Source organism: Netta rufina (assembly GCF_964035555.1).
Source record: "Netta rufina genome assembly, chromosome: 2".
Lineage (NCBI taxonomy): Eukaryota > Metazoa > Chordata > Aves > Anseriformes > Anatidae > Netta > Netta rufina.
The window spans coordinates 81,545,712-81,573,026 of NC_140124.1; the positions used below are offsets into that span (position 1 = coordinate 81,545,712).

At 38.8% G+C, this 27,315-nt stretch overlaps 1 protein-coding gene across 3 annotated transcripts; it reads left to right on the forward strand.

Annotated features, from left to right (window-relative positions):
- The first annotated feature begins 500 nt into the window (after window positions 1-500).
- Window positions 501-26,175, forward strand: PRP4K (pre-mRNA processing factor kinase PRP4K). Of its 3 annotated transcripts, XM_084282546.1 has the most exons (18): window positions 501-673; window positions 3,574-4,767; window positions 7,631-7,804; window positions 8,061-8,216; window positions 8,854-8,935; window positions 9,664-9,880; window positions 11,686-11,759; window positions 13,214-13,304; window positions 13,972-14,119; window positions 15,274-15,411; window positions 16,552-16,705; window positions 19,131-19,245; window positions 19,746-19,897; window positions 20,371-20,457; window positions 22,145-22,902; window positions 23,417-23,462; window positions 23,988-24,074; window positions 24,884-26,175. In XM_084282546.1, the coding sequence occupies exons 1-15, from the start codon at window positions 633-635 to the stop codon at window positions 22,346-22,348; spliced, it is 3,027 nt and encodes a 1,008-aa protein (XP_084138672.1). In that variant the 5' UTR covers window positions 501-632; the 3' UTR covers window positions 22,349-22,902; window positions 23,417-23,462; window positions 23,988-24,074; window positions 24,884-26,175. The 3 variants fall into 3 exon arrangements, with proteins under 3 accessions (XP_084138672.1, XP_084138671.1, XP_084138670.1); XM_084282545.1 differs by having other exon boundaries at window positions 22,145-24,074; window positions 24,884-24,929; window positions 26,032-26,150; XM_084282544.1 differs by having other exon boundaries at window positions 22,145-24,074.
- The last annotated feature ends 1,140 nt before the right edge of the window (window positions 26,176-27,315 follow it).

The window sequence follows — 27,315 nt, forward strand, 5'->3', positions numbered from 1 at the left end:
TCTCAGAAAGAGAGGTCGGGCATTGGGATGGGTTGCCCAGGGAGGTGGTGGGGTCACCGTCCATGGAGGTGTTCAAGGAGAGGCTGGACGTGGTGCCTGGGGACACGGTTTAGTGGTGACATTGGTGGTAGGGGGTGGTTGCACCAGGTCATTTTGGGGTCTTTTCCAATCCTAATGGCTCTGTGATTCATCGTCGGACATTTCTGTCAGGCATACCTACAGAAGACAGAACAACGCAGTTAAAGCAGTTAAACTCCACACCAGGCCACAACACCCAGACCCCAAATCTCTGAAGACGACCCCAAGAACGCATTTCCCCTCCGCGAAGCTCCCCCCACACCCCCCCGCCACCCTCCTCCCCCCTCCTCCCCCCTCCCCGGCACCGACCTCACGGGGCCGCCGGGCGCCGCCCCCGGCTGCTGTGGGGCAGGGGCGGCGCTGCGGGGCCCGCTCCCCGCCCACAGCCCCGGCCGCGGCTTCCGCCCGCCCGCCCGCCGCCGCCGCCACCGCCTCGGCTGCCGGCCCCATCCCAAGCCCCAGCCCCGGCCCCAAGCCCCAGCCCCGGCCCCGGCTCCTCCCGGCCGCGCAGGGCGCGCGTGCGCGGCGGCGGCGCAGGAGTTGGGACGTTCAAAATGGCCGCCGCGGCCGAGCCCCAGCTGCTGCGGGCGCCCGAGTAAGGGGGCGGCGGAGGGGGGGGGGGGGGGAGGAGGAAGAGGAGGAGGAGGAGGAGGGAGGGGAGGAAGGAAGGAGAGAGAAGGGGACGGGGGTGAGGGGAGCGGTGGTGGTGGATGGAGGAGGGAGAAGGGAGGCGGCGTGGAGGGAGAGGGGTTGCTAAGAGGCGGCCGGCGGGGCACGGCGACCGCGAGGAGGAAGAGGAGGAGGAGGGGGAGGAGGGGAGGAAGGCGCGGGGCCGGCACCGCGTGGGCCGCGGGCTCGGAGGGCGCTGAGGCGAGCCTTCCTCCCGCCTCGGCCTGCCCTCCTCCTCCTCCTCCTCGTGTGGCCCCACGAGGTGCTTCCGTGCCTGGTTTCTGCCCTCTGAGCATTTTATTTTATTTTATTTTATTTTATTTTTTTCTCCTCCGGTTAATCCTGGGAGTAGAGGACGCGAGTGAAGAGCGTGTAAAAAAAAAAATAAAATAAAAATAAGGGCGCTCGGAGAGGCAAAGCGAGGAAATGAGGCGGTGAGAGGGAGCCCGAAGGTAGGAAAAATGGGCGCCGCCTCCTCGCAGAGCTTCCTGAACTCCCTGTGGAGCCGGGGCTGTCACAGGAGTAAGTCCTGACCCCTCTCAGGCTGAAGCCTCTGGCCCCAAAATGTGCAGCTACCTCTCTGCCTCCCCGCTTTGTGAGGTCTCCCTAAAAGCTTTCCCAGCTCCGAGCTGTTCACATGCAGCGAAAGTTTGTGCGTGTTCCCACGGCACTGCTTGAGGGAAATCCTGCACGTGAACTGACCGAAATATCTCATGCTGACAGAACTTATCAATAATCGAGTGTTTGAGGCGCAAAAGCGAACAAAACGGGTGGTCATGTTAGCAGTCTGGTGGCCAGAGATGCTGCCGTGGGGGTGCACCCCGTCTGGGGCCTCTGCTACCAGCTCTCGCTTTTGCAGAAAGTGAGGCAAAGATCTTACATAACGTGGTGATACATTTGATTAAAAAAAACTTCCTTCTGGCTTTCGGTGTCACCTTATCTGGAGCAGCTTGAACAGATCAGGTTTTTTGTTGCTGTTCCTTAATATTTCTATAATGTACTGGAAGGACATCAGTGTGTTAACAGGGTACTCTCACAGCTTCCTGTAGCCAGCTAAAAGAAATCCTAGAAGATGCACGGTTACCTCAGTACTTCCCTTGCCACCTTTCTCTGCCCTTTTGCTAACTCATTGCACTGATGCTATTTGGATGCTATGTGGATTGCAAATCCGAACTGAGAAAGTTTTAAACCTAACCCTTTTTTCGTTTTTGGTATTTTTTTGTGCCTAATGTGACATTGAATGAACTCATCACACAGTTTGTCCTCTTTTGGATATTCTCTTGTCACAACGGTGTCAAGTGACAGGAGGGGGCAGTTAAGAGGAATACCCAGCTTTGCAGTAAGCAGTAGTAGTGGTAGATATGTAGAAGGGAAAACATACAGTGTTCAGACTTAAATTTCTATTAGAAACTTCAGTATTTTGTAACTCCCAGTCTGTCCCCTCAGAAAGTGAAGGAGAACACTTCAAAACAATAAAGGGTTAATGGTCTTAGCAAATTATTTTGGTGAATATCGCCAAAAAGTCAGGTTTGTTTTCCAGTACTCAAATTTGCACCAACTCAGGTAGGAGAGAATCCTGTACTGTGCTGTTTATACATCCTGTTCTTAATTAGGAAAACACTGATCTCATTTATAGTGAGGTGCTGTCCTTTAGATGTCTTAGAATATTTCTGATACACTTAAACTACTGGATTGCTGGGCGTATGACCCTAGCGGAGTTCAGAGGATGTCTCTACCTTTCTGTGCACATCCCACCACTGCTCCAGGCCATCGTGGTCAGAGAACTTCTTGTCTGTGAGCAAGCCTGAGAAAGATCTGTATTTAAATGACTGGAGTGTTGGTAAATTCCAAAACTAGTGCAGGTGGGGTGAGTTTGTGGAAAGGTTAATTTAGCTGGCACCTGTGCTGTGATTTGGCAACAGATTTCAGAAGGCAAATATCCATTGTAGCATAGCTGATAACTTAATTGATGTTCTGAAGAAGGTATTTGCTAAACACTGTGCAAGTCTATTGATAATCCAGTTTTGGCTTCTAAGGAAGGTAACACAAATGAATGCCTGACATGTCAGGGCTGGATAATGTAACTTTTGAAGGTGTTGTACTAATTAAATTGCACATTGCTTTTACTAGCTAATTGAATTGAGGGTTTTTTTAGACACTACCATTCTAATTTTAATAACCTGCTGTATACTTATTTTCTATTTTTTTGCCCAATGCCATCCTGCAGGTCTAAAGATAACTGCTTTTTTTTCTCATGAAGCCGATAGTCTTCTATATACGATTGGAAGGCTTTTCTGAAATTAAACTTCCTTAATTTCTTCTGTCCTTGATAGTGTTCCCTGCTTTGCAAATATAAATAGATCATAAAAACAGTTTTTTATTTTCCGACAGGTGCATACACGTACAGAAAGGAGTAACAAGAGAATCAGTCTGCTCTGCCTGAAGTTTTGCACACTGGTTTACTTAGGTGGTCAGAATCATCCCTTGGCATAAGTTTTGATCTTGGAAGCAAAACTGTGGCCTGCCATCTGAAAGTACTTTTAAAAGGCATAGCTTGAGTTAGGCATGTGAGTAGAGCAGCAAATAAGAAAGATGATTTGCTGTACCTTCCTTCTGTGGTGTTTTTTTTTGTTTTTTTTTTTTTTGCAGTCAGCTGTCTGTCCATGATGAATCTGCTGTTATAACTTCGTTACAATGGCTGTACGCTTTTAATTCTCTCAAAAGCAGATAAATCCTACTTCTATCATAAAAGGCTAGCAAAGTAACATGAGATAAAGTAAAGGACTGAAGTGAGTTGCTAATACTAATCTGTATTTATCTTTGCAGGGCTGAGGATACTAACGTGTCGGAGAAAAGTACAAATGAAGAAAATGGGGAAGTATCGGAGGCAGACCAACCTCAGAACAAGCACAACCGACACAAAAAAAAGAAACACAAACATCGAAGTAAACACAAGAAACATAAACATTCTTCAGAAGAAGATAAGGACAAAAAACACAAACACAGACACAAACATAAGAAACATAAACGGAAAGAGGTAGCCGATGCCTCTGACAAAGAAGATGGACCAGCTAAAAGAACTAAAATTGATTTTCTAGCTCCTCTGGAAGACTTGGAGAAACAAAGAGCATTATTGAAAGCTGAACTTGAAAATGAATTAATGGAAGGAAAAGTCCAGTCTGGTATGGGATTAATATTACAAGGTTACGAGTCAGGATCTGAAGAAGAGGGGGAAATTAATGAAAAAGTGCGGAATGGGACGAGGCCCGCAACAAAGTCAAGCACCAAGGGGAAACTAGAACCTGTGGAAAATAAAGCTAGTTCCAAGAAAGGAAATAAGAGTGAATCAAAAGAAAGGACTAGGCACAGGTCTGACAAAAAGAAAAGCAAGGTAGGAGTTGACGGAATCAAAGAGAAGACAACTAGAAGCAAGTCAAAAGAAAGGAGAAAATCCAAAAGCCCTTACAAAAGAAGTAAGTCTCAAGATCAGACAAGGAAATCAAGATCTCCGATGCTTAAAAGGCGATCTCAGGAGAAAAATAGGAAGTCTAAATCTCCCCCAGAAGACAAAAATAAGGCTGATGATAAAAGTAAATCAAGAGATCGCAGAAAGTCTCCGGTTGTAAATGAAAGCAAAAGTCGAGATCGTGGCAGAAAATCCAAATCTCCAACAGAACTCAGAAGCAAATCCAAAGATAGACGATCACGGTCCAAAGATAGAAAATCTAGGCGATCAGAGACTGACAAAGAAAAAAAGCCAATTAAATCTCCTTCTAAAGATGCTTCTTCAGGGAAAGAAAACAGGTCCCCTAGAAGACCTGGCCGAAGCCCAAAAGGAAGAAGCTTATCTCCCAAACCACGTGAAAAGTCAAGAAGAAGCAGATCCCCTCTCTTTAATGATCGTAGATCTAAACAGAGTAAATCCCCCTCTCGAACCCGGTCTCCAGGTAGAAGACTGAGGAGTAGATCAGTAGAAAGGAAAAGAAGAGAATCGGAAAGGAGGCGTCTGTCTTCTCCCAGGTAACTTGAAGGTGTCATGAATTGTTGCAAAAATGCTTTATGGGTTGAACTGTCTTCTAGTTTGGTGTTTCTCTTTTATTTTGAAAATAGCTATTAAAAGGGGAATCCGATTGTATGTTACAAGTTTCCTTTGTATGTGTTCAGGTTTCAGAAATATTCCCCCCCCAGACATGCAGACTCAGTGTGGGTTGTTAAAATACCGAGTTACTTGCTGCTCACACCAGTACTGTGAACAAGTTTTATAGCTCAGGTTTGGCCTTTTGTCACTCTGTTCCATCCAGGTTTGAATTTCCAATTTGGGTCTTAGTTAATGGATTTGTTTTCAGGAATTCCTGAGAAGAGAGCTCTCTCTCTTCCCTCTACTCTTAAATGTCAGTGGTGGCTGACAGTGGGTAATTAACACCACCACACACCCCCCAAAATAGTCATACTGTCAGCACGATGTAAACAAATCTTTAATATCAAGATGTCCTTCTTAGTTGTTTTTTTCTTAAGTATTTTGTCACTCGTTTGCTATAGGTACGGTAGCGTTTCTCTGTATTGATCTGTGTTACTGCTGAGACTGAGCTCATGTATCATTGCCGTATTCTGCATACACCCAACTGAGGGAGGACAGGCAGAAACCTTTTTAGTGCACGTTTAGCATTTGTTTTAAAAGGTGGTTTAGCCTCTGAAAAGAAGTTACCTTGAGATCTGGTGTAAACCATCAGGTAATAATTTTTAGTATCCCCATCTCTGAAGCTGACACGGCCTGGATGGTAAGTTTCCAGAGAACAACAAAAATGTATACTCTTCTGGAAGATAACTCGTTAAATGCAAAAACAATTCAGCGGGCAAAAGCGTTCAGCATCGCTTTTGGATGATGAATAAGTTTTAAATAGTTTTAAACTTTTTAACATGGATTTTAGCTTCACACATTCAGAGAACTAAGAAGTATGAACTCACACCTTGGAACCGCTCAGATATAACTCGGTAATTAGCATCACGTAAGTGTGAAAGTCATTCTGCCTGCATCACCAGGGTTACTCTAGTTTCAAGTATGGGTATCTTCCACAGGCACGGTTACCAGCTTGCTTTGACTGTGCTGTTGATAAGCAATAGTGCAGCTGCTTTGGAGAATGGCCCCAGTGGTGTTAACCAGATTGAACGAGTATTGTAAATGCAACCGGTTTATCTGACTGCTTCTCGGTGAATGGGCATGCCGTTAAGCTTCTTTGATGTGGTATTTGTCTGTCTTAGCGTTTTACATCTTTCACTTTTCATTTCTAAGGACAGCTGGCAGTGTAGCCAGTTTGAATTAGTTGTCTCAACACTACTTCAAGTGATGCATATGTCTAGAATTGTGCTGTCAAGTTTATAGAAAGGTAACTTTGGTAATGCTGTGGTGAGTAGGGGACTCCTGAGAAATACATGTACTTTCTGCTGGAAGCGTTTGCAAATCATCAGGAGATGTTTTTGTGGAAAGTCTTGAGCCAACACTTCTATGTTGGAGTATTAACTACCTGTAAATACGCAGGCTGACAGAGAAATTCATCTTTGACAAGCATTTCTAACCACAGATTGCCAGTAACTTTATTTTTCCTGTTTGTTTCCGGTGTTCTAGTCATGTAAGATGCTTGGTTCTGTGACTGAAATTGTTTTTCTTACAGATATTTTGATGTTTTGGCAGTACAACCACTTTGTTAATTAGGAAGCCTAGAACTGTCAGTTTATCCTCTGATTATTAGTTTTTGGTAATACTGTTCACAAGAACACAGCCTAAATTAAATGGGATAAAGAGATCAATCAGCCTGCTCCATCGTTGGATTCTTGCAGAAACTGGCAGAACTTCTGTATGCCCTTAACTTTTTGTGTCTCACCATTCACTCCTATGCATCAGTTCTGTATGTGCGTCCCTTATACATAGCTAGGGTATTTGAACCTGAAATAATAGTTGCAAAAAATAAAAAATCATTACAGAATGGGTAGAATTAATCTTTCAGACCCGAGAGACTTTGTTCATTGATGGCGTACAGCAATAACTTGTCCTGATTCAATTTAAAAGAAAATTAAAAGAAATAGAATAGCAACGGTTTATTTGAATGTTTGAACAATGGCATAGAAATATTTCCAAGAGTTTATGTTGCAGCCTTGTCAGAATAGTTGTCAAGTATTTTTTTAGCATTCATTCTTTACAATTTTGGGTCAAGGAATACAATTAAGCTTTTAAATATCATTGGCTCATCAAGGATGTTTTTCTTTCTTAAATAATTGTGCATCTATGTAGACAAGAATGAACAAATTTTGAACAGTACATGGTGTCTAACTTTTTTAAATTTGAGAAGGGTTAAGTGAGAATTGTAGTTTCCAGCTGCTGTACTAGAATGTGTGAAATGCTGAAACAGTCCAGTTCTAGTGCCCAAATTGAGGAAGACATGGAAGTCATTGCTGTGGAGTAGCTTTGTGCTAAATTTAAACTGTTTTGTGAAGTTTCTGAGAATTTCAACAATTAGTTTTTGGGTTTTCTTTACTGCTTAAATACAGCTTCTGATAAACATGAAAACAGGCCACTATTTAAGTAAGACCCAAATACGAGCTCTGTTTTAAAACCTTTCTCAGCTTTATCATAGCAATTGAGCTTTGTTTCCAGAATTGTCCTAAACTAGACCTACGTATGGGCACGTATTTCCCAGCGTGGGAAGAAACCTGCAAGGAGGGCAGCCAGCTCTGCAATGCATTTTTATCCATTTCCTGCCCTCAGAAGCCCATCTGGTGGACCCTCACCTGAAGTGAGATACTTAAAGCGAGCTTTTAGAAGGAATTGCAGGTTTGTTTTTTTCACTTTGCTCCCAATTTTACTACTGTCCTCTCTCTTTATTTTTAGAACGCGGACCAGAGATGATATTTTGTCCAGACGCGAAAGATCAAAAGATATCAGCCCACCCAGCAGATGGTCTCCATCCAGAAGGAGGTCTCGGTCACCCATTAGAAGGAGGTCTCGGTCACCTCTTCGGCGTAGCCGATCACCAAGAAGGCGGAGTAGGTCTCCTCGGAGGAGGTAAAGATACCACAGTTCCATTTTGTTTCTTAAAATGGGAATTAAAAAACACTAAGCATCTCCTGAGAAGAAAAAAGATTTATGCATTTTCAGTCCACATTTATGTGCTAGTGTAGTTGAATTAATTTCGTGCTCCACAAATTGATTTGTTACTTGGAGTTGCTGTGTATCTTTGTTTCTTGAATTGATTTTCCTCCTTTTCTTTTAAAAATCAAGAAAACAAATCCAAAAAAAATAACCCTCTTACTGTTACTAGGGATAGAGGCCGAAGAAGTAGATCTCGCCTTCGAAGGAGATCCAGGTCACGTGGTGGCCATAGACGTAGGAGTAGAAGCAAAGTTAAAGAAGACAAATTTAAAGGTAGTCTTTCTGAGGGTATGAAAGCTGAACAGGAATCTTCATCGGATGAAAAGTAAGTTTTAAGATCTAACTTAAGCTTCTTATCTGAAAATACAGATCTCATTACATGGAGAATGTACTGATGTTTTTATTTCATGCTGTAGTTTCTGGCTTGTCACCTAAAACCTTAATCACATGTTTTAGTACTTATAATCTTATCAAATGACTGTTGAGATGCCCTAGAGTATCAAAATCTGTTGTCTAGTGGGCAGGCCAGAGGGGATGATACGTGGTTTGGTTGCTAAATTCAACTTGATTAATATCTTGTGAAAATCATTTGGTCTGTGTGTATCTCAGCTTATTGCTTGAAAAACTGTAACAGCTGAAAGGATTGCCACTAGCAAATTGTTTTTGTACTCGCTAAATATCTAATTAATCCAACTGAATAAGAATATGCATTCATAACAATCAGGTTTGCAGTTACAAATAAAATACTGAGTCCCAGTGAGATAACAAAAGGCACCTTTTCTCAGTAAGGAGATGTATTAAATCCCAGTGTGTGTGTTTACACCTTCGCTTTCTGAGTTAGCTGAATAGCCTTTGTTTAATATTTTATCGTGTGTTTTCTACACTAAAAACTGCATTTGATAAAATTCAGTACGTAATCTTATCTTTATAATGTTATATAAAAAGTAATTATATTTTTATAGTCTTGAAGATTTTGATTTGGAAGAAGAAGATGAAGAAGCAGAGATAAGACAAAGAAGGTTACAGCGGGAAGCAATTGTTCAGGTATGTGGTTGTATTATCACGTGGGTTCCCCCTTCGTGAAAGTAAATAATGTATTTAGTTGTACATGTGAATTTATTCCCATGAAGGTCTTGCTCCTTGTAAGAAGTGGCAGTAGTGACAGGTATGACGTGGTTGAGTCCCCTGAAAGGGAGCTGAGGCCAAGCCAAGGGGTTGTAATTCTAAACCACAAGTTGGGTGTCTTTTAAGGATGGCATTTAGCACATGGTTAGAATGCAGTAGGCAAAATGCTTTAGCATATTTATTTGTAAAAATATTGCTCATAATTAGTGCTGTTTAAAATAAGGTCTATGTTATAATAGTCACATTTTGAGTTTTATGCAATGCTCATTGTAAAAATTCTTTAGAACTATGATTATTTCTTTCTTAAGGACTCTCTTTCACTCTGTGTGCCGGAGTGGTTTCAGAATAAATCTGGAAGCACTGACATTTTGTCAAGCCCAAGGAATCCGTTGATTTTCACTAAATTCAACTTTTACAGAAATATAAAAGCCCGAAAAGACAACTTTTTTAGCCTGATTTTTTGGCTTCAGCAGTAGTGCGTTGTAGCAGAATGAGTTTTCACAAGCTGTATCCAGTTCTACAAATCTGTTGCCGTTAGAGATGTAGGTGATTATGAAAGCTTAACTTTAGCACAAACCATTCAGAGTGAGCATAAAAAATAATTGTGATAAACTGTGATGCTGAGATTAATAATTCTGTTTGTTTAGAAATACAAGGGCCAGGGCCAGCCAGAAGACAGTAATATATCTGTGCCATCTGAACCAAGCAGTCCTCAAAGTAGTACGCGTAGTCGCTCAAATTCGCCAGATGACATCCTAGAAAGGGTAGCTGCTGATGTTAAAGAGTACGAACGGGAAAACGTGGACACATTTGAGGCATCAGTGAAAGCCAAGCACAACCTCATGACGGTTGAACAGAACAATGGTAAGAATCTGAAATACCGCTGTATAAAACTGTGTGTGAATGCTCAGCTCGTAAGCAGAACACTGCAAAAGAGCCATTGCTTGATTTCTTTGTACACCTTCATAGACTGTCTGCAATGCAGCCTGTAGTGTTTGGAAAAACTGCCTTTTTTTTTGTCCTTTGAAATGGGATTGCTGTAAATCTTCCAAGCAGTCAAAGGTGTGTCTCTAGTTGCCACGCAAATATACTTGGGCTAGTTTAACTACTCAGGTAATTGCAGCATCGTGCTGTTTAACCTGCAAAACCCTTCAGGAGATAGTTGGACAGTTAGCTTGCATTTCGTATCATGTACTAGATACATCTTTGGGAACTAAATAAGCTGTGTCCTAGTGGATGCTGCTTTGCAGTAGTAAAGCTGCATTTCTCTGTGACTGGTATCCCAACAAACTGCTCTGTAGTTTGTCCTGGTGTTCCCTTGAGCAGTATGTTTTCAGATTATTCTTGTGCAGTGGAGGTGGAAGGAACCATACTAAGCACCTTCCCTCTGTTAAGCATACCACAAGTTGAAACTGAGTCTTTTCTATGTGTACAGTCAATAATACCTTGTTCCTTTTTTTATGAGGTATATAATGTTCTCTCATTTTGTCCACTAACGTATACGGAAATACAGCTGTTAACTATACAGACATTTTTAAGATACAAGAGAATTTTTTTTTTTTTTAAATGATCGAATACACACATGATGTCAAGGATTTTTTTTATATTGGTAGGATACTGGATCAGGGGTGGCTATAACAACAGCAGGAAACAGTGGATCATCTGTTTTTTGTCAGAGCTATTTTTGATTTATATCCTGCCCTCCTATAGAGGCATGATAGTAAGTCGCTAAGGAACTAGTTAGTAACTCATTGTAGCCCAGTGAAAACGTCAGCAACTCAAACGAAGAAAACTTAAGGCAGTTGCTGGAAGGGTGTACACCTGGAAACAATGGTGTCAGCATGATGGATGAGCATTGTGATGCTTTCAGATTTCAGTCCAGATATTTTGTAGGAAAGTCTGTAGGCATTACGAAGAATACCGAGGTAAAGGGTTTATTTTTCTCCATTGCTTGATATCCTAAATGGAGTATGTGTAATTCACTTTGGTCATGAAGGAATGCTATCATAATTTGTGTTGCAAAATAGTTTGAAGGTTATTTGCATTCACTAATGTGTGCTTAATTTGTATTTCTTTGTTTTTATCTTGTCAACCAAGTAAAATGTCTTTGGGACTTTAAAGATGATTAAAAGGTGAGAAAGGGATAATCTTGCCCACATTAAGATTCTCTTATGTTTCTCTCTTAAACATAATTAACTTTGTCCTTAACTGTAAGCTACATGAGATCCTTTTTGACGTGGTTGAAGAAAGCACTAACCGAAGAAAGGGTTTCTGGGCTTTTCAACTTTTACTAAAATACTTTGTGATTAGCAGAAACCCCTGAACTTGTGTATTAAAAACATGTCAGTTTTTTAATACATATACACACTGTCCTTGTCTGTAGGGATCATGTACAGTATTTATTCTTTCTTTCTGTTATGTGAGTTGCTTGAAAGCTGTCATACTTAATTTTTCAAGGAGGTGTAAATTTTTTGAGTGCTTTGAAGAACTTCACCCATCTGAGTTTTGTATTTCTAGGATATAAAATGGTATTTGTTAGTAAAGCCACCTGTTTGCCACCATATCGATTTTGAGATTATATTGTAAGAATATCAAGTCAAAAATTGTATTGGTAACAGTTATAAGTTTGTCATCTCTTTCAAGTTGAGTAACCTGAATTTCCTTTTAAGGTTCAGCTCAGAAGAAACTGCTAGCTCCTGATATGTTCACAGAATCAGATGATATGTTTGCTGCATACTTTGATGTAGGTAATTCTTGGAGATGAAATGTATCATTTTTTCCCTGCTTGATTTTTGTTGAGGAGTTGCTGTTGCTTGAGGTTTGTGGGAATGCTTATTTGTACAAGCACGTGTAACTGAGTGGATAATGTGTTCTTTTGATCAGCTGAGGCAGACAAAGTGGTTGTTAGTTAATATTTCAGTGGGGGGTGAAAAAAAACACACACAAAAAACCTGCTGAAATTAAGAGGATTTTTGCCAGAATAAACAGGGATATAATCTGCTGTTTAAATGGGGCCTATGATTGCACACAGTAACAAACTTATTTATACGTTACTCTTTTATGTTCGAGTTAGCATGCTGCACTGTTCTTTCTTCAGGGAAGTGTACTTTCTGCAGAGATTTGTGTATGGTTAATTAGAAAGTGTCTGTGTAGTGTGTTTTGATTTGCTAATGATGCTGTGTTGGAGTAATGTAGTGGCTTGTTCTTGGATGAAGAGTTGCATTTCCTGTTTTTACTTTTTGCACTATTCCAGCAGCTTTTCTGTAAATGTGCTGAAGTGGCATGCAAATCTTGCCAGTCCAGCGAATAGTTTTGATACTAGTTGTTGCTGATGTGCAACAACTTGAAATATGTACAGGTAACATTTTTTTTCTTAACTCAGATTCTCCAGTTAAACTTGTTTTATGGCAGACATGATCTGTAAGTTTTGACAGAAGTATTGGTGACAGAAGGCTGCCTTTGTATCACTATAACATACAAAAACAACAACAACAAAAAAAAAACAGAACACTTAAACCTGGAAAAAGATAAATACTTAAAGAACAATGGAGGTTTTGTTCTTTTAAAAACTTCAAAATTGCAAGGAGGGATTTAAATAGCTTGTAAGTAACCAGTTCCCCCTCTAAAAAACTGTTGTGCAATTGAAGGTGTTTTGTACTACCCATTTGGATTTTTGATAATATATTGCCAAATCTGTTAAAAGATGTCAACAGCAATTGTAATAATTGTATGGTCATAAGTATAATAGTATGGATTCTGTGAAGTGGCACTGAATGAACAGAAATTCAAGGCTTAAACTATTAAAATTACCCCTCAAATTGCTAAACTTTACTACAAACATACTGAATGCAGTGTCTTATTCAGATGACCCAAAATGCGTGTTCTAATTTGACTTGTATAGAATCTCTGTAGGTAATAGTTGAAACTTGGCCCATTTCTCATCTTTAATAATAGTTCCATTGGTTATCCCTACCCCCTTCCCTTGCAGCAGTCTTCAAATGCTTGTATTTAAATAGCCTTTTGTGTTCAGTAGTTTCTCTTCTCCTACAAGGTAAGTGTGTTTGTAGTGTGGGGAAAAGCATTGTTTCAGTAGGATAAAAGTGCCTAATCACATCGACCTGGTTTGTATTAGTAAACATTAAGGAAAAATATATGAATGTGCAATCAGAGCTGTTAATTTCGTTCTTTCTGTTTCAGAGTGCTCGTTTAAGGGCAGCTGGGTTTGGAAAAGACTTCAAAGAAAACCCAAATCTCAGGGATAACTGGACTGATGCCGAAGGCTATTACCGTAAGTTTTATTTGTTGATTTCCGACTATAGATAAAAGAAGGATGCTAAATGAAAAAGATCCTCATGTCAATGTACTGAAACATTCTAATGGAAATGTTCTGCTGTGCCTTCACTGAGTGTGGCATGCCCACAGTAGTTTTCTGGTCTTGCACACTTGTGTAGCATCGAGTTACTCATACATAAAAAAAAAAAATCAAAGTAAAACTAAAACCTGTCCATAGTTACAGCCATGAGATCACCCTCACAAAGTAAGGGGTGCTTGCCAGGATCTGAAACAAAGAGAACAAGCATCCAAGAGAATACAGATAGCAGTTGTGGTAGTTGTCATCTGCAATTCAAAAGGGAGATAATTAAGTGAGCATGTTTCACTTCACTAGTCAGTATTGAAGTGTGAAGGCCAAAATATTCCTGTAATGGATTAAATAAGCATGCAGGTTTTAACCTCAGGAATGCAAATATTCCAGGCTTTGAAGCACAGTTCATTCTGTGTAGTTTCCACAAAGCTGGGTGATATAAAACATTGTATGTTTTGTATGTTAGGTAATGTAAAATTGTACCATTTTGTCCTCTTTATGAATTATACAGAATCGTTTATTTTTCATAAAATGTTTTATGATGCATGTCACTCACAACTCTTACTTTAAATTACTTGATTTTATCCTTCAGGTGTTAATATAGGTGAAGTTCTAGATAAACGTTACAATGTCTATGGTTACACTGGTCAGGGAGTCTTCAGTAATGTAGTACGAGCCCGGGACATGGCAAGAGCAAACCAAGAAGTAGCGGTTAAAATCATCAGGAACAATGAACTTATGTAAGTAATGTTTTTGTTTAATAATGTCGTAATAAAGCACGTGAGACTGCTGGAAGTTTTTCCCAATGTGATTTGAATCTTCCTTTGTTTCAAGTGAAGTAACAGATTACAGCTGTGATTCCAGCCTGTTCTGCTAATATGAGCCATGTAATTGGAAGCGCTTGAGGACTGTATATCTGCACTTTACAGCTATCACAGGAGCAGGGTACTTGCATTTTCATCAGGCACTATCTCATTTGCAAAGCTGCAGGGTATGGTGGCAAGAAAGAAGCTTACAGTTGTTCACGTGGTCTGCCCAGCCCTAAGATTTCTGAGATGGGAGCTGTAGACTGTCAAATGTTGCTTTGATGGACCAAATCCATTTGGAAAATTGTGGGTTGGATACTAATCAGTCATTTCTAACTTACAAGAAGACCTCTAAGTTAATTATCTTCGCATATTCTTTGTATGTGTGCATGCATATAAGATAAGACAGTGATGGAATGCTACCTGTAGGACAAAAATTACTGGAGGTCTTTTAGAATGAGTGAACATTAACTAGGGTGATGAATTAAACTGCATTATGTTATATGAGGACTTGTCTCTAATAGTCGCTTTCAGCATCTGCTGCAGTATTGTTGTGGTCATGTGTTGTCTTCTTCCATTATGAGCAACTTAAATGAAAATCTTTTCCACTTTTTATGCATTTTATGTTGGAAGTTTTAAAAGTTGCCTTGCTGTTTGTGTAACTGGGCTATTTTGAGCTATATGAATACTATCTAGAAATGTTTAAGAAAAAAGGTAATAAGCTATTTGTTTGGTATGTTAAGGTAATTTGGTTTGTGCATGTACTTGAGTGTAGTCAGTTTAGTTTAAAACTTTTTAAATAGTGTATGTAGTTAAGTAGTTTTTGTTTGAAATATTGTCATATTACAGGACACAACTAGGAGGAGGGAGGAAAGGATAAGTAGGTTAAAAAGTCACGGATGATCAAAGAATTAAAAAGGTAGACAATGACAGTAAACCACTCTGCTGGCGTTTTTAAGCACCGCTATATTATGTAATCACGAGACACTTCTCATTTTCTGACAATTAAAACAATGCAAGTAAATCTGTAGATTAAGCAAGGTACTAGAATCTCATTTCGTTTTCTAATTCTGCTTTTTTGTTTTCAGGCAAAAAACTGGCCTAAAAGAACTGGATTTTTTGAAGAAGCTCAATGATGCAGATCCTGATGACAAGTTTCATTGTCTAAGGTTGTTCAGGCACTTCTACCACAAGCAACATCTCTGTCTGGTATTTGAGCCACTGAGGTAAGGTGACAAATGGATGGGGTTCTCTGTAAAAGTGAGGTAGTACTAAGTGATCTTTAACTTGGCTATTGTTCTAATTTTGACACCGTGTTCTATTGCCAACGTTCAGGAACACTAAGAATTGTAATCCAGAGGTACACACCCACAGTCTGCTGAACTAGTTCAGGTTTACATAGTGTCACTGTGAACTTTATGCTTGGTCAATATTTGAAACAGAATAATGCATTATTAAAGATGGTTCATCTCACCAGTGCTCCTCTTAACTGCTTTTTATGAAAGCTAAGACAAATTTTTGACTAATTCTTTAGAAATTTGGGTTGAAAATGCATTACCGGAGAGGTTGAGTATATGTATGTTCTATGAAGAATGCATATACAACAACCCAAGAAAGAAAATCAGTGGTTTGCATGCTCGCTTCTTCAAAAAATTAGGCTTCTCTGACAGGTTGATTGTAGACACTCTTTTTTTCATAGATATAGATGCAATAATTCCCATTCCTACTTCGATGTTGTTTGTATCCACTGTTTTTCGGTCATATTTTAATTCTTGCCATAGATATTTGAGGTGAAGATGAGTCATTTGCTGAAGCAATACAAGTTTATTGAAATGTCTACTTGTTTTCACTAATAAGCTCTGTGGCAAACTACTGTCTTGTGATGTGTTGTTTCTTTGTAGCACACTTGTACAGTGTTTCAATCCAGTGATGGTTTTGTCCAGGAGTAGTGGTCTTTTTATCTGCTGTTCATCATCAAAACACTGCCTCATCAACTTCTATCTCTTGCATATTTTCGTTTTCATTCATTTCTCAAGAAACTCGGTACAGGGGCAGTACAGTTGTTAAGAAAATGCTGTTCATGTGCAAAGTAATCCTCTCAAATTAATCTGGATTAAAAATATATTCTGAAGTGATGTCAGTCCAGTCTAGTAAGTAGAAATTATGCAGTACAGGATGGATCTGATTGCTCAGCATCTTAGTTTACTGCTGTAGAAAATACCAAGGTATATATCTGAAGTTGAATGTAACTTTCCCCAAAAATGTCTGAAGTTAACTAGTTTCTTCATGTTCTTCATCTTAGATTTTGAAGGCAAGTATATTTTCCTTGCTAAGTTCTTTACTGTTCTTTCTCTTTCTTACAATAGTATGAATTTACGAGAGGTGTTGAAAAAGTATGGGAAAGATGTTGGTCTCCATATTAAAGCTGTGCGTTCCTACAGCCAACAGTTGTTCCTGGCTTTAAAACTTCTTAAAAGATGCAATATCCTACATGCAGATATTAAACCAGATAATATTTTGGTAAGTAATACGTAATCAAAACCTATTTTGCACGGACAGTATAAAATCAAGATGTGAAATGAATACCATTCTGTTCATTTGGGTTAAGTAAAAATTTACTTCACCTGAAAAGGTTAAGAAAACCTTTTGAAATAAATTGTCATGCTTTGAAATGAAATGCTATCATGGTATAAATAAGTTAGTAAGAAGTATAATGCAGCATCTAAATAACATCTTTCAGGCAATCTTTCTCAAACTAACCTGCATCCATTGTATCTTCTTAGAAAGTAGATCTTCCAAAGACAGCATCCTTTCTTAGGAAAAATCTTGGGACTTCTTTCATCAGTAGTTAAGTGTTCTTGCTTTCTGCAAAATGGAAATAATTTGGTTAAGCTTGGAAGTAGATTCTTCTGTTCGCGTGAATGAGATGATTGGGAAAAGTCATTCATGTCCTCTTCTTTTTTTCCTATTAAACATTGTGGTTAGCAGTGTAACAGGTACATCAGAAGAATCAAGTGTGTTGACTTTAATTTTCTTGTTGGTCACCCACGTGACAAACACAGAATTTTATTTTATTTAAAATGGTCAGTTCTTGCCATCTCTGCAGTAAAATTTACTGGTTGAGCATGAGATATGCAAACTGCACTCTGTTTTATGAATGGTGCTCTTGGATACCAGAGGTGGAAGTCTGAACTGTTACAATTGGATTATCTAGAATGAAATCCATGGCCAGCAATGATATTTTTCCATACTTTGTGGAGAATGGGATGACTGCATGTCATTGGTGGCCTCCTGACACCTTACTGAGCATTTGTAGTCATTTCCAGAAAGCCTTTTTATCACCAGCTGTGAAATAATGTTTAACAGATTTAAATACTAATATAGTGGCTGACTTTACGGAGTAGATACTTGAATGTGATGATTAGGCAGCAAGGAATATGACTGCATTTGTTTTAATAATAAGAAGTCTATTCATTATTACAGAAAATAGTAGTACTTACCCGAATAACATGCTGGCCTTGACAGTTTTACGTATAAAAATTGTTTCCTAGTACTACACGTTCAATTTCTATGGGGTTCTCTCTGTATCTTAAAAATTTCTGCATTCTGTTCTGAAGTGTACTATTTTTCATTTCATTGCAATTATATTTATATTAGGAAGTTCTAATACTCCTTTGTTATGGCTTAATTAGGACTCTGTCAGGGGAAAAAGGGATTTCCATTGTGTGCATTGCCATTTCGAAACTAAACTTTTGATACCCAGAAGACTTGCTTTCATGTAGGTAATAACAAAGGATTGATTAAGTAAGGTGACCCAAATAAATAGTCTATTTCTTATTATTTAAACTCCAGTATGGAATTACCTGGGAAAAAAATGGAGATATATATCCATATATATATATATATATATAAATACATAACAAGTGATTTGCTCACTAATGACTAAAGAGTTTAGAAAGATGTTTCTCTTGTAACCAGCTTAATGTGCATGTTGCGTTCATTAGGGATAGGGTGGTGCAATTAAGCACATTCAGGTTTTTAAACAACTTTTGCCCTTCATGTGGCGTGTCTTGTCTCAAGTCGCACTGCAGAAGTGGCTCGCTTACCTCCTTAGTGACTGACATGCCTTTACATCCTGGGCTGATTAGTAGGATATTGTCTGCCTGTTCAGAAGATGCTAACTTTAATTCTCTAGGGACATGAATAATATTTAGAGGATGCTTGAGGGATTACCTTTTCAAATAACTTTTGTACCAGTTCAGATGAAGCAAAGTGAAGCTGGTGCCCTAATACCGTGGGAGAGTTGTCTGGGCACTGTGGCAAATGATGTACCTTATTTAATAACTATTTAGAGAGTACTGCGATAATGGTATGTGGGATTTTATTGTTCTTTGCATTATTTCTTAAAGAGTTGCTGATTTAAGTGATGTTCACTCAGTAATCCTTCGCATGCCATTCAGTGTCATGCCATGATTGTCCAAAGCTGTGAGAGTTTATTTCTGACTCTCTCAGCAGATGTCACTACTAGTGTGCTCTGTGAAGAAGTCTTAAAACAAGGAGGCAAAAAAAAATTGGGAATATTTTCTGTTTAGTTTTTGATCATTGTACAGATGGAAGCTGCTAAGTAATGTGTAAATACACACAATTGATGCAGAAATAATGGAGTAACTTTGAAAAAAAGTAACATGGTAAGAGAAAAAATATGTGAAACTGACCTTTTTCATGTTTCTTAGGATCTGAAGACATTAACTGTCACTTTTGGTTTAAGAAGGTTTGATAGTTTCCTTAGAATACAGAGAAGAAAGATTGAAATACGGGAAGAAACTGCAATTTAAAGGCTGAATGTTTTTCTGATCTCTGACTTAAATGTATTGTTACTTTCACGGTGCTGTTGCCAACTTTGTCTACAACTAGTGCTAACATGTATTAATGTTTAACTTTTCAGGTGAATGAGTCTAAAACGATATTAAAGCTTTGTGATTTTGGATCAGCTTCACATGTCGCAGATAACGATATCACGCCATATCTAGTTAGTAGATTTTACCGAGCTCCTGAAATCAGTAAGTAAATTTGGATTGGTTACACGTATTTTAAGCAGCAGTAGTATATACCAGTAGTAGGAAATGAGAATTTGACTTGAGTTTACTTCCTGCTTGGTCTGAGCAAAACACCACTCTGGAAATATGATGGCTGTCAAAAAATTCAGACTTGAAAGCATATGTGACTCTTCGTATGTGTTGGTGGTCAGCTCAGTGAGGACAGGGAGAAGTCATTCTGATTTGTTGTAGTTCTGTTTTAATTCAGAGGTACTGTTCGGACTTAGCGGTTTTTGACTGACTTAAGGTATTGTGATTAGTTTGGGTGTAAGGTAAAAGCCTGTCTTTCTAAAACTGGGAAGCATAACGAAAAGGCTTGCATCCTGCATTTATGATAATTATGGTGCTTCTCCTCTTAGGAATAAGAACCTATATTGTTTCCAAACCAGATATTTCTTTCATCTGTCTGCTATTATGTCCTTAAAGCTGCTTTTATGGAATTAACTTACATTGTTCTGTTTCAGTTATAGGAAAAATCTATGACTATGGTATAGATATGTGGTCTGTAGGCTGCACATTGTATGAACTTTATACAGGAAAAATCCTCTTTCCTGGCAAAACCAATAACCACATGTTGAAACTAGCCATGGATCTCAAAGGAAAGATGCCAAACAAGGTACGGAAAATAAGTGTATGACTCTTAATTAATATCTAAAACTGCTGTTATGAACAGCAGAACATAATTTCTATTTCCTGCCTGAATTCTGCTTCTTATCATATACATCTTCTCTTAACAGCAAGTAAATATCAGACATCCTATGACTGTATAATTTATATTGATTTAAAATCTTAAGAAGTGAAAGTATACAGCTTCTTTTTCATAGACTAAGTATAAAGTGAAAGCAGAAAACTTCTAAGCACTGACCTGAAAAAGATACGTAAGTCAATGGAAGATGCTCTCTCCTTTTGCAAGTGGCTTGAACTGTGTTTTTTATTCAGTCTAGTTATTTCTCACTGTCCTTTTGCTGTATATTTCAGAAATGCTAAATTACTCATGTTGCAATCAGTTGGTAGGTGTTGATGCTAATTATGGATTTGATACCGCATAGATACCTTACCTAAAGCTCTTGCTTTTCACTAATTTTTCAGATGATTCGAAAAGGTGTGTTCAAAGATCAGCACTTTGATCAAAATCTCAACTTTATGTATATAGAAGTAGATAAAGTGACGGAAAGGGTAAGTTCTTAATGTGTCCACTATTACAGTATCTCAAACATACCTCGATAACTAAAAGTCATGTTTTGTAAACTATCAGAATGTCCTGTCACAGCAGTGCATACAAGTTACATAATTATAAACTGGTAGAATAGAAGCTTCTAAACTGGTAGAATAAAAAGTTTCCTGTGATTCAGTAACATGTTTTAAGAGAAACATTTGGAGGTCGAGATGGAGCAGAATACTCCCAGTGGGTCAGTACTGGGTCCAGTCCTGTTCAGCTTCTTCATTAATGGTCTGGATAATGAGGTAGAGTGTACCCTCAGCAAATTTACAGATGGCACAAAACCACAGGGAGTGGCTGATACCCCAGAGGGCCACGCAGCCACCCAGAGGGACCTCAGCAGGCTGGAGAGATGGGCTGGCAAGAACCTCATGAGGCTCAGCAAAGTCCTGCACCTGGAGAGGAACAACTCCAGGCACCAGTACATGCTGGAGGCCACCCAGTTGGAAAGCAGGTCTGTAGAAATGGATTAGGAGTCCTGCTGGATGCTAAGCTGAACGTGTCAGCAATGTGCCCTTGGCAGTAAGAAGGCTAACAGTACCCTCGGCTGCATTAGGCAAAGTATCACCAGCAGGTCAAGAGAGGTGAGTGGTCCTTTAGCTCTTCTCAGCATTGGTGAGGCTGTGCCTGAAGTACTGTGTCCAGTCCTGGGACCCCCAGTACAAGAGAGACCTGGACATGCTAGAAAATGTTTAGCGTAGGGACACAAAGATGATCAAAGGGCTGGAGCAACTCTCTGGTGAGGAAAGGCCACGAGAACTGGAATTACTGAGCCTGGAGAAGAGGAGGCTCAGGGGTGTGGCATGGAATCCTATCAATGCATCTAAACACCTGAAGAGAGGGTGCAATGGAGATGGAGCCAGGCTCTGTTCAGTGGTCCCCAGTGCCAGGACAGGAGGCAATGGGCACGAACTGGAACACCAGAGGTTCTGTCTGAACATCAGGAAGCACTTCTTTGCTGTGCAGGTGATGGAGCACTGGCACAGGTTGCCCCAAGAGTTTATGGAGTTTCCTTGGAGATCCTCAAAAGCTGTCTGGATGTGGTCCTGGGCAACCTGCTACAGATGGCCCTGCTTGAGCAGCAGGGTTGGACCAGGTGACCTCCAGAGGTCCCTTCCAACCTCGATTTTTATGTGATTCTGTGAAATGAGAGTTTAATCTTCGTAGGTAGAAAGGCTGTCTCCGCATAACCTAAGCTTTAATTACTAAATAAAAGAAATTCTGCCTTCATTTCGGAGAAGGGTGTCAGACTTCAGTGTAATGTGACTGTGTTGCACAGATAGTAGCAGTGGCCTCCTATGATTTTAACACGCTGTATTTATTAAGAACGGCAGAATTAGTGGTCGGATAGGGGACACTTCCTTCCCAAGGGGAATTTTTACGTTCTCTGTCAACAGGGATATTAGGTTCTGGTATGTACCTGCTGCTGGCAAAAGCTGCAGTCTGGCCTACCCCAGTGGCTTTACTTCCACTTTTCCTTTGCCAACCCTGAATACTTAGGATGCCATGTGATGATGATGAAGGGTATTGCTGATGAGAGATAAGATAAGCAGCTACTGTTTTTGCAGGGTGAAGTTGTATACAAGGTATGGGGTTTGTGTGTGTTACGTCTTTTCTACAAGGTTGCCACTTTTGTGTTTGTAGGAGAAAGTTACTGTAATGAGCACCATTAATCCAACCAAGGACCTGTTAGCAGACTTGATTGGGTGCCAGCGACTCCCTGAAGACCAGCGTAAAAAAGTACACCAGCTCAAGGACTTGTTGGACCAGATCCTAATGTTAGATCCAGCTAAACGGATTAGCATCAACCAGGCTCTGCAGCACGCCTTCATCCAGGAAAAAATTTAAGCCAGATGAAGAAGTTCAAAGGGTTTGAGTAATTAAGATACAAAGACTGAAGAAATTTCACAACAGTTATTAATGTATATAAACATAAATATTTCCCCTGCAAAGTTGAGGAAGAAAAGATGCATTTGAATTAACATCAAGGCTGATATTTCTTTTAGAAATGTTAGAGTAATTCTGTTTTTGTGTCTTATGTGAGAATTTTCACTGTAGAACTGTTTTAATTGCCAAGACTGCACAGAAGTACAATGCTAATGTATATGGTTGCAGTTCGTATATATTATAAAAAAGAAAAAAGCATCTGTTTAAAAAAAAAAAAAGCAGTAATACTGGGTGGTTGATTTGTTTTTAGCAGACTTGGCTTCATTTTTGTCTTTAAAAAATGGCCAGCATAAATGCTGTTTATATTCACGTTTTCCTAGGTGTGTGTGTGCAGGCCACAGCAGCATGCCCTTGGTGTAGTCAGTGCCGAAGGGGGTCTGTTCCTTCTTGAGCCTGCCCGCAGGGATGGTCTCCTCTTTTAAAGCAGGTTGTGTACAACTTTCAGTACACTGAAGGTAAGCTAACCCATCAACATCACCGGTGTTTAAGCTGTTATTTTACTGGAACAACTGACAAATGAGAGACAATAGCATTGTGGCAGAATTCCCTGCATGTTTGAGAAATGATCTTGTTTTATTTTCTGGCATTGCAACCGTGGCATAGTTACAACTTCCGTTCTGTTCATCACATTTAAAATTTTGAGAGTGCGCACTTGATGGATAGAGCGCCTTCAGTGTACTGTTTCTTATTACTTTAATTTTTTTAATCAACTTGCTATAGACTTTGTATACATTTTGTTAAATACAGTTCACTATGACATAGAGCCAATACTTACAGAAGAGTTTTCATTTAGTAATTACATACGTTGGGATCTCATTCAAAAGACCTTATATCTAAAGGATAGATAGACAACATAATGAAACTTTTTAACTATTTGTATGTCATTTTGAAAGTGTACTGCTTTATGCTAAAAGTGTTTCATTTGTTCATTGTTTTCATTATTTGTGATCATGTTGTCTTTCAATACAGGCATAAACCTTCCACTCTTGAACAAAGCAGCTGCTTTTTAAAAGCGGTAATTGCTTCTTTACCTTTTATTTCTTTTGTAAATGAAGCTTTTCTTTAAGAAATGTGACTTTAAAGTGTTGTCTCTTGCATAAAACAGTTGACACTTACTTATTGTAAAGTGAAGATTGTTCTGCTGCATGTAAAGTGGACCATGCAGATTTCTGTATGTTTTCAGTATGCATCATTAGATAATAAAGTCTTTTGTGAACAAGGCATTTGTAGCCATTTTTAAAAGAATCTGTCTTCAGTGATGGTAAATCAGGTAATTTGTAAGAACCACCCCTGCATTTTCTATTAATCATTTAATTAAAGGGACTATTAAAAACTATGATCTTTGGAAGAGCTATAGGCTATATTAATTAGATATATAATTATCACTGCTTAAAAAACAAAAGAAAGCAAAAAACTCTACAGATACTGTCTGTCTGCTTTCATTGTAATGAAATTATTCCTGTAGGACGTGGGATTAAATTCAGGCTTTAACTAATGTTTGTGCTGTTTTTCTCACTTTTCCTTTTGATGGTGCTGAAAGAGAAAAAGGAAAGCGAGTCACAGGCCACTCAACGCCTACTCCATGGGGTCTGATTTGCTGAGACACCAACTTCACCTTCCTAACAAGGTTATTTCTGACAGCATGTGTAGATAAACATTTAGCAACAAGTTAAAAACAGCTTGAAACATTTGAGTTGGTTATACAACAGGAGGAAAACAGAATCAAACTTTTCAGGTCCTTACTGCTGTTTTAATGTTCTCTTTTACAAAATTAAGAGGTTCCTCTTTACGTTTTTATTAATATATTCTGAAAAGGTGTGATAAACCCACTGGTTTCACATATTTTATTATAATTCTTTGAATTAAGAAAGTTTTTTTTATCCATCTAGGTATACATTGACAAAAATCATGCACTCTTAGTGCACGCAGGAATGGGAAATGAGGCAAAGCAGTCATTTTGCTGGTGGGGAATACCCCACCAAGGAGATGTAATGAACTAACTACAAAAGCAGGCAGGAGATGGGTGGTTTTGTATGCCTATTTTGAACCTTCAACCTGTCTCTTCTCAATTTTTTACTGTAGAATTTTTTATAAAAAATAATCAGACTTTATTTCCACCTATTAAGGTATCTCATTATGTACCAGAAATAAATTCAGCTTTCACACTTAATGAAGTACTAGTTGCTTGCTAGTTAAATGCAGAAAGTAACTTGCACTTCCACGACATAGGCAGCACTTCTGAGGGCAGTTTTACACAGGTAGTAAAAGCTTATTTTTTCTGTTGCTTTGTAATTTATTCTTAAATTAGGAATATAAAGCAAATGAGTTGGTGATACAAAAAGCAGTAGGAAAGATGCACCTTAATGCCTACAGAACTGTTTTAAGCTACTCTAGAGAAGCATAAAGTTGCTCGTTCACTTGTTCTTTGTGTTGTAGGTGCAGCTCAAAAGAAGATGATGACTACCAGAAGACATGAACAAAGGTTTCTGTCCTATAAAAGATATGAAAAATACTCTTCATATAGTTCTGTCCTAATCTTTTGGTTTCCAGCATTCCGATTAGAATCGATTAACGCTGCTGCGGTATTGATAATTCCTGAAGCACACCTACTGTATGCCTACTGTGCTTGTTTTGTTTCTGGTTGAAGAGATTTGTAATTGTGATTAAATGTAGGTAAATAAGCATGACTGTTTAATGCAAATTTCTTAAAATGATAGAACGATGGCTACAAAACCTGTCATTTAGGAAAGCCTGCCATTTGCTTGTAGCTAGCAAATAGCTGAGCAGGTGATGTGTTTTTTTCTTTAGCATCAGCAGGTTCATTAACTCTGTCAAACTATATTGTTGATGCAGAGATTAGCTGACAGGCATTATTCAAAACAAGTGGATTTCAGTCCTTCATCCAGTATCAGTTTCAGGCATTTATGTTGACAACAGCAGAAGACCTGAAATCTAACTTCAAAGCCTTTAGAATCAAAAACTTCCTGACAAGGTTAAGGAACCTCTGCAGTTTTAGGCAACACCTGTCCTTGTAGCCTCTGGTCTTTGAGGACAGCAGAAAAGCTGCTGGTGGCCACAGCAGTCAACTGAATTCCTGTGGCTGCAGCTTTGTACAAACAGAACAACAAGGCTTTCTTGTTACGCTATTCTTCAGCTGATCTAAGAAGGGAGGATAGTTTATCTTTTCCTCCTATGTGTGAAGATAGAATTTGTATCTTTACCTGAGGTCCTACCTACTGAAAGTCTGGTTAAATCTACTGTGCTAACAACTTACTTTGCCCTCATGGCGACAAGGGACTTCACCTATTTTAATATGTTTAGTTTACCACACATCTAGAGAAAAACAAAATACTACTTCTTTGGATTTAACTCAAATTGATTTAACTCAGCTTCCTCAGGAGATGAAATGCCCTGTCTTTTTTTCTTTTGTGCTGCAACAAATTAAATATGCAGTTAGATTGTGTTTTTATTACTATGGTATATACTGCTTTAAGTAAGAAGTTAAAATCTGTTTAAGAGCCTTTGATAGCTAGAATGTAATATTCTGTAAAATATCTTTAATAATACTTTATCTCCATACATAGGGTAAGTGGCATTAAACCTCTGAAGAACCTTTATATGTATAATGACCCGTATAAAGAAGGCAGACCAGTTTGTGAGACTACTGGGGATAGAGCAATCTTCTACAGTGTGTGTCAGATTGTAACGCTGCGTGGAGAATGCTGGGAAGTGGCAATTGCTTGAAGTTAATAAAATATGCTTAAAACTTACTTGGATCGGATCTTTTCTGTTGTGTTCACAAGTGTGGAACTTGCAAAACTTCTCAATACATGAACAATTTTGAAATGTATTATAAACAATTTTTTTTGGAATGGGTTTGTCTGCTTTAGCTGTCAGAGGTAGTAAAAGCTTGGGGGATGCTGTGATATGTCTGTGTTTGTTTTTTTTTGTGGAGAGAATGAATGTAGTGTTGATAGAGATGACTGCTAAACTGCTTGGTTGATGACGTGGCTGTCATGTCGTCTTTACATCATTAGTTACAGGAGATGGGAAATTTCTTCAAACCTTTTCAGTGCAAGCCTGAAAAAGCTTAAATGAAGGATACAAAAGTATCTTTTCATGTAGCTTAGTCTTAGCTTACCTATTGATAGATCTTGATAAGAAAAGTGAGGCTAGACAAATGGGAGAAGTGCTGATTGGTGAAATGAGATGGAGTTGCGTATTTTCACATCTAACCTGTAAAACTATGGATCACATCATTAGTTTAAGTATATCTTTGTTATTACGAGATTATGGAAAGATAGTTGGTAATGTCCCTTTGAAAGAAAGTTTCTTAGTCTCACATTTTAGTTTTGCTCATCCAAATATTTAACTAAAATCTAGTTTAAACTTGTAATAAATAAAGTACACATTATCATTTCAACTGTTTCCTCATAAACACTGATTTTTGAGTGCAGCCCCTATCTTTCTATAAACTATAAGCTAATTATAAGTTAGCAAAAAGATTAAAAATATTTTATAATGCTACAGCCTGTTCAATTTAAATTCGTGAGACAAAATGTAAAGCTCCTTAGCGCAGGTGGAAATAAATGCTGGAAGAAATCAAAATATTGTTAGCACATCAGGCTAGTCAGCTTCTCTATACTACTCCTTCCTATCACATTTTGCTGCTTCTGTTCAAAAAGTCAGTAGTAAAATCTAATTCTAGTTTTATTTTCTTCCTGTATTTTTTTTTAAGTTAGAGCCATCATCAGCTGTGATCACGGGAGAAACTGTTCTCTGTTTCAATACAATTTCTTTAAACAATTGTTTCCCAGCTATTTTTTCTGGCGTCTTACAGAGAGGATACATGAAGATAATTTGTTCAA

Coding starts and splice junctions, on each gene's coding strand:
- PRP4K (XM_084282544.1), top strand. CDS start 633: ATGGCCGCCGCGGCCGAGCCCCAGCTGCTGCGGGCGCCCGA. Junction 8,217..8,853: donor GAATCTTCATCGGATGAAAA/GTAAGTTTTAAG, acceptor ATATTTTTATAG/TCTTGAAGATTTTGATTTGG. Junction 8,936..9,663: donor AGCGGGAAGCAATTGTTCAG/GTATGTGGTTGT, acceptor CTGTTTGTTTAG/AAATACAAGGGCCAGGGCCA.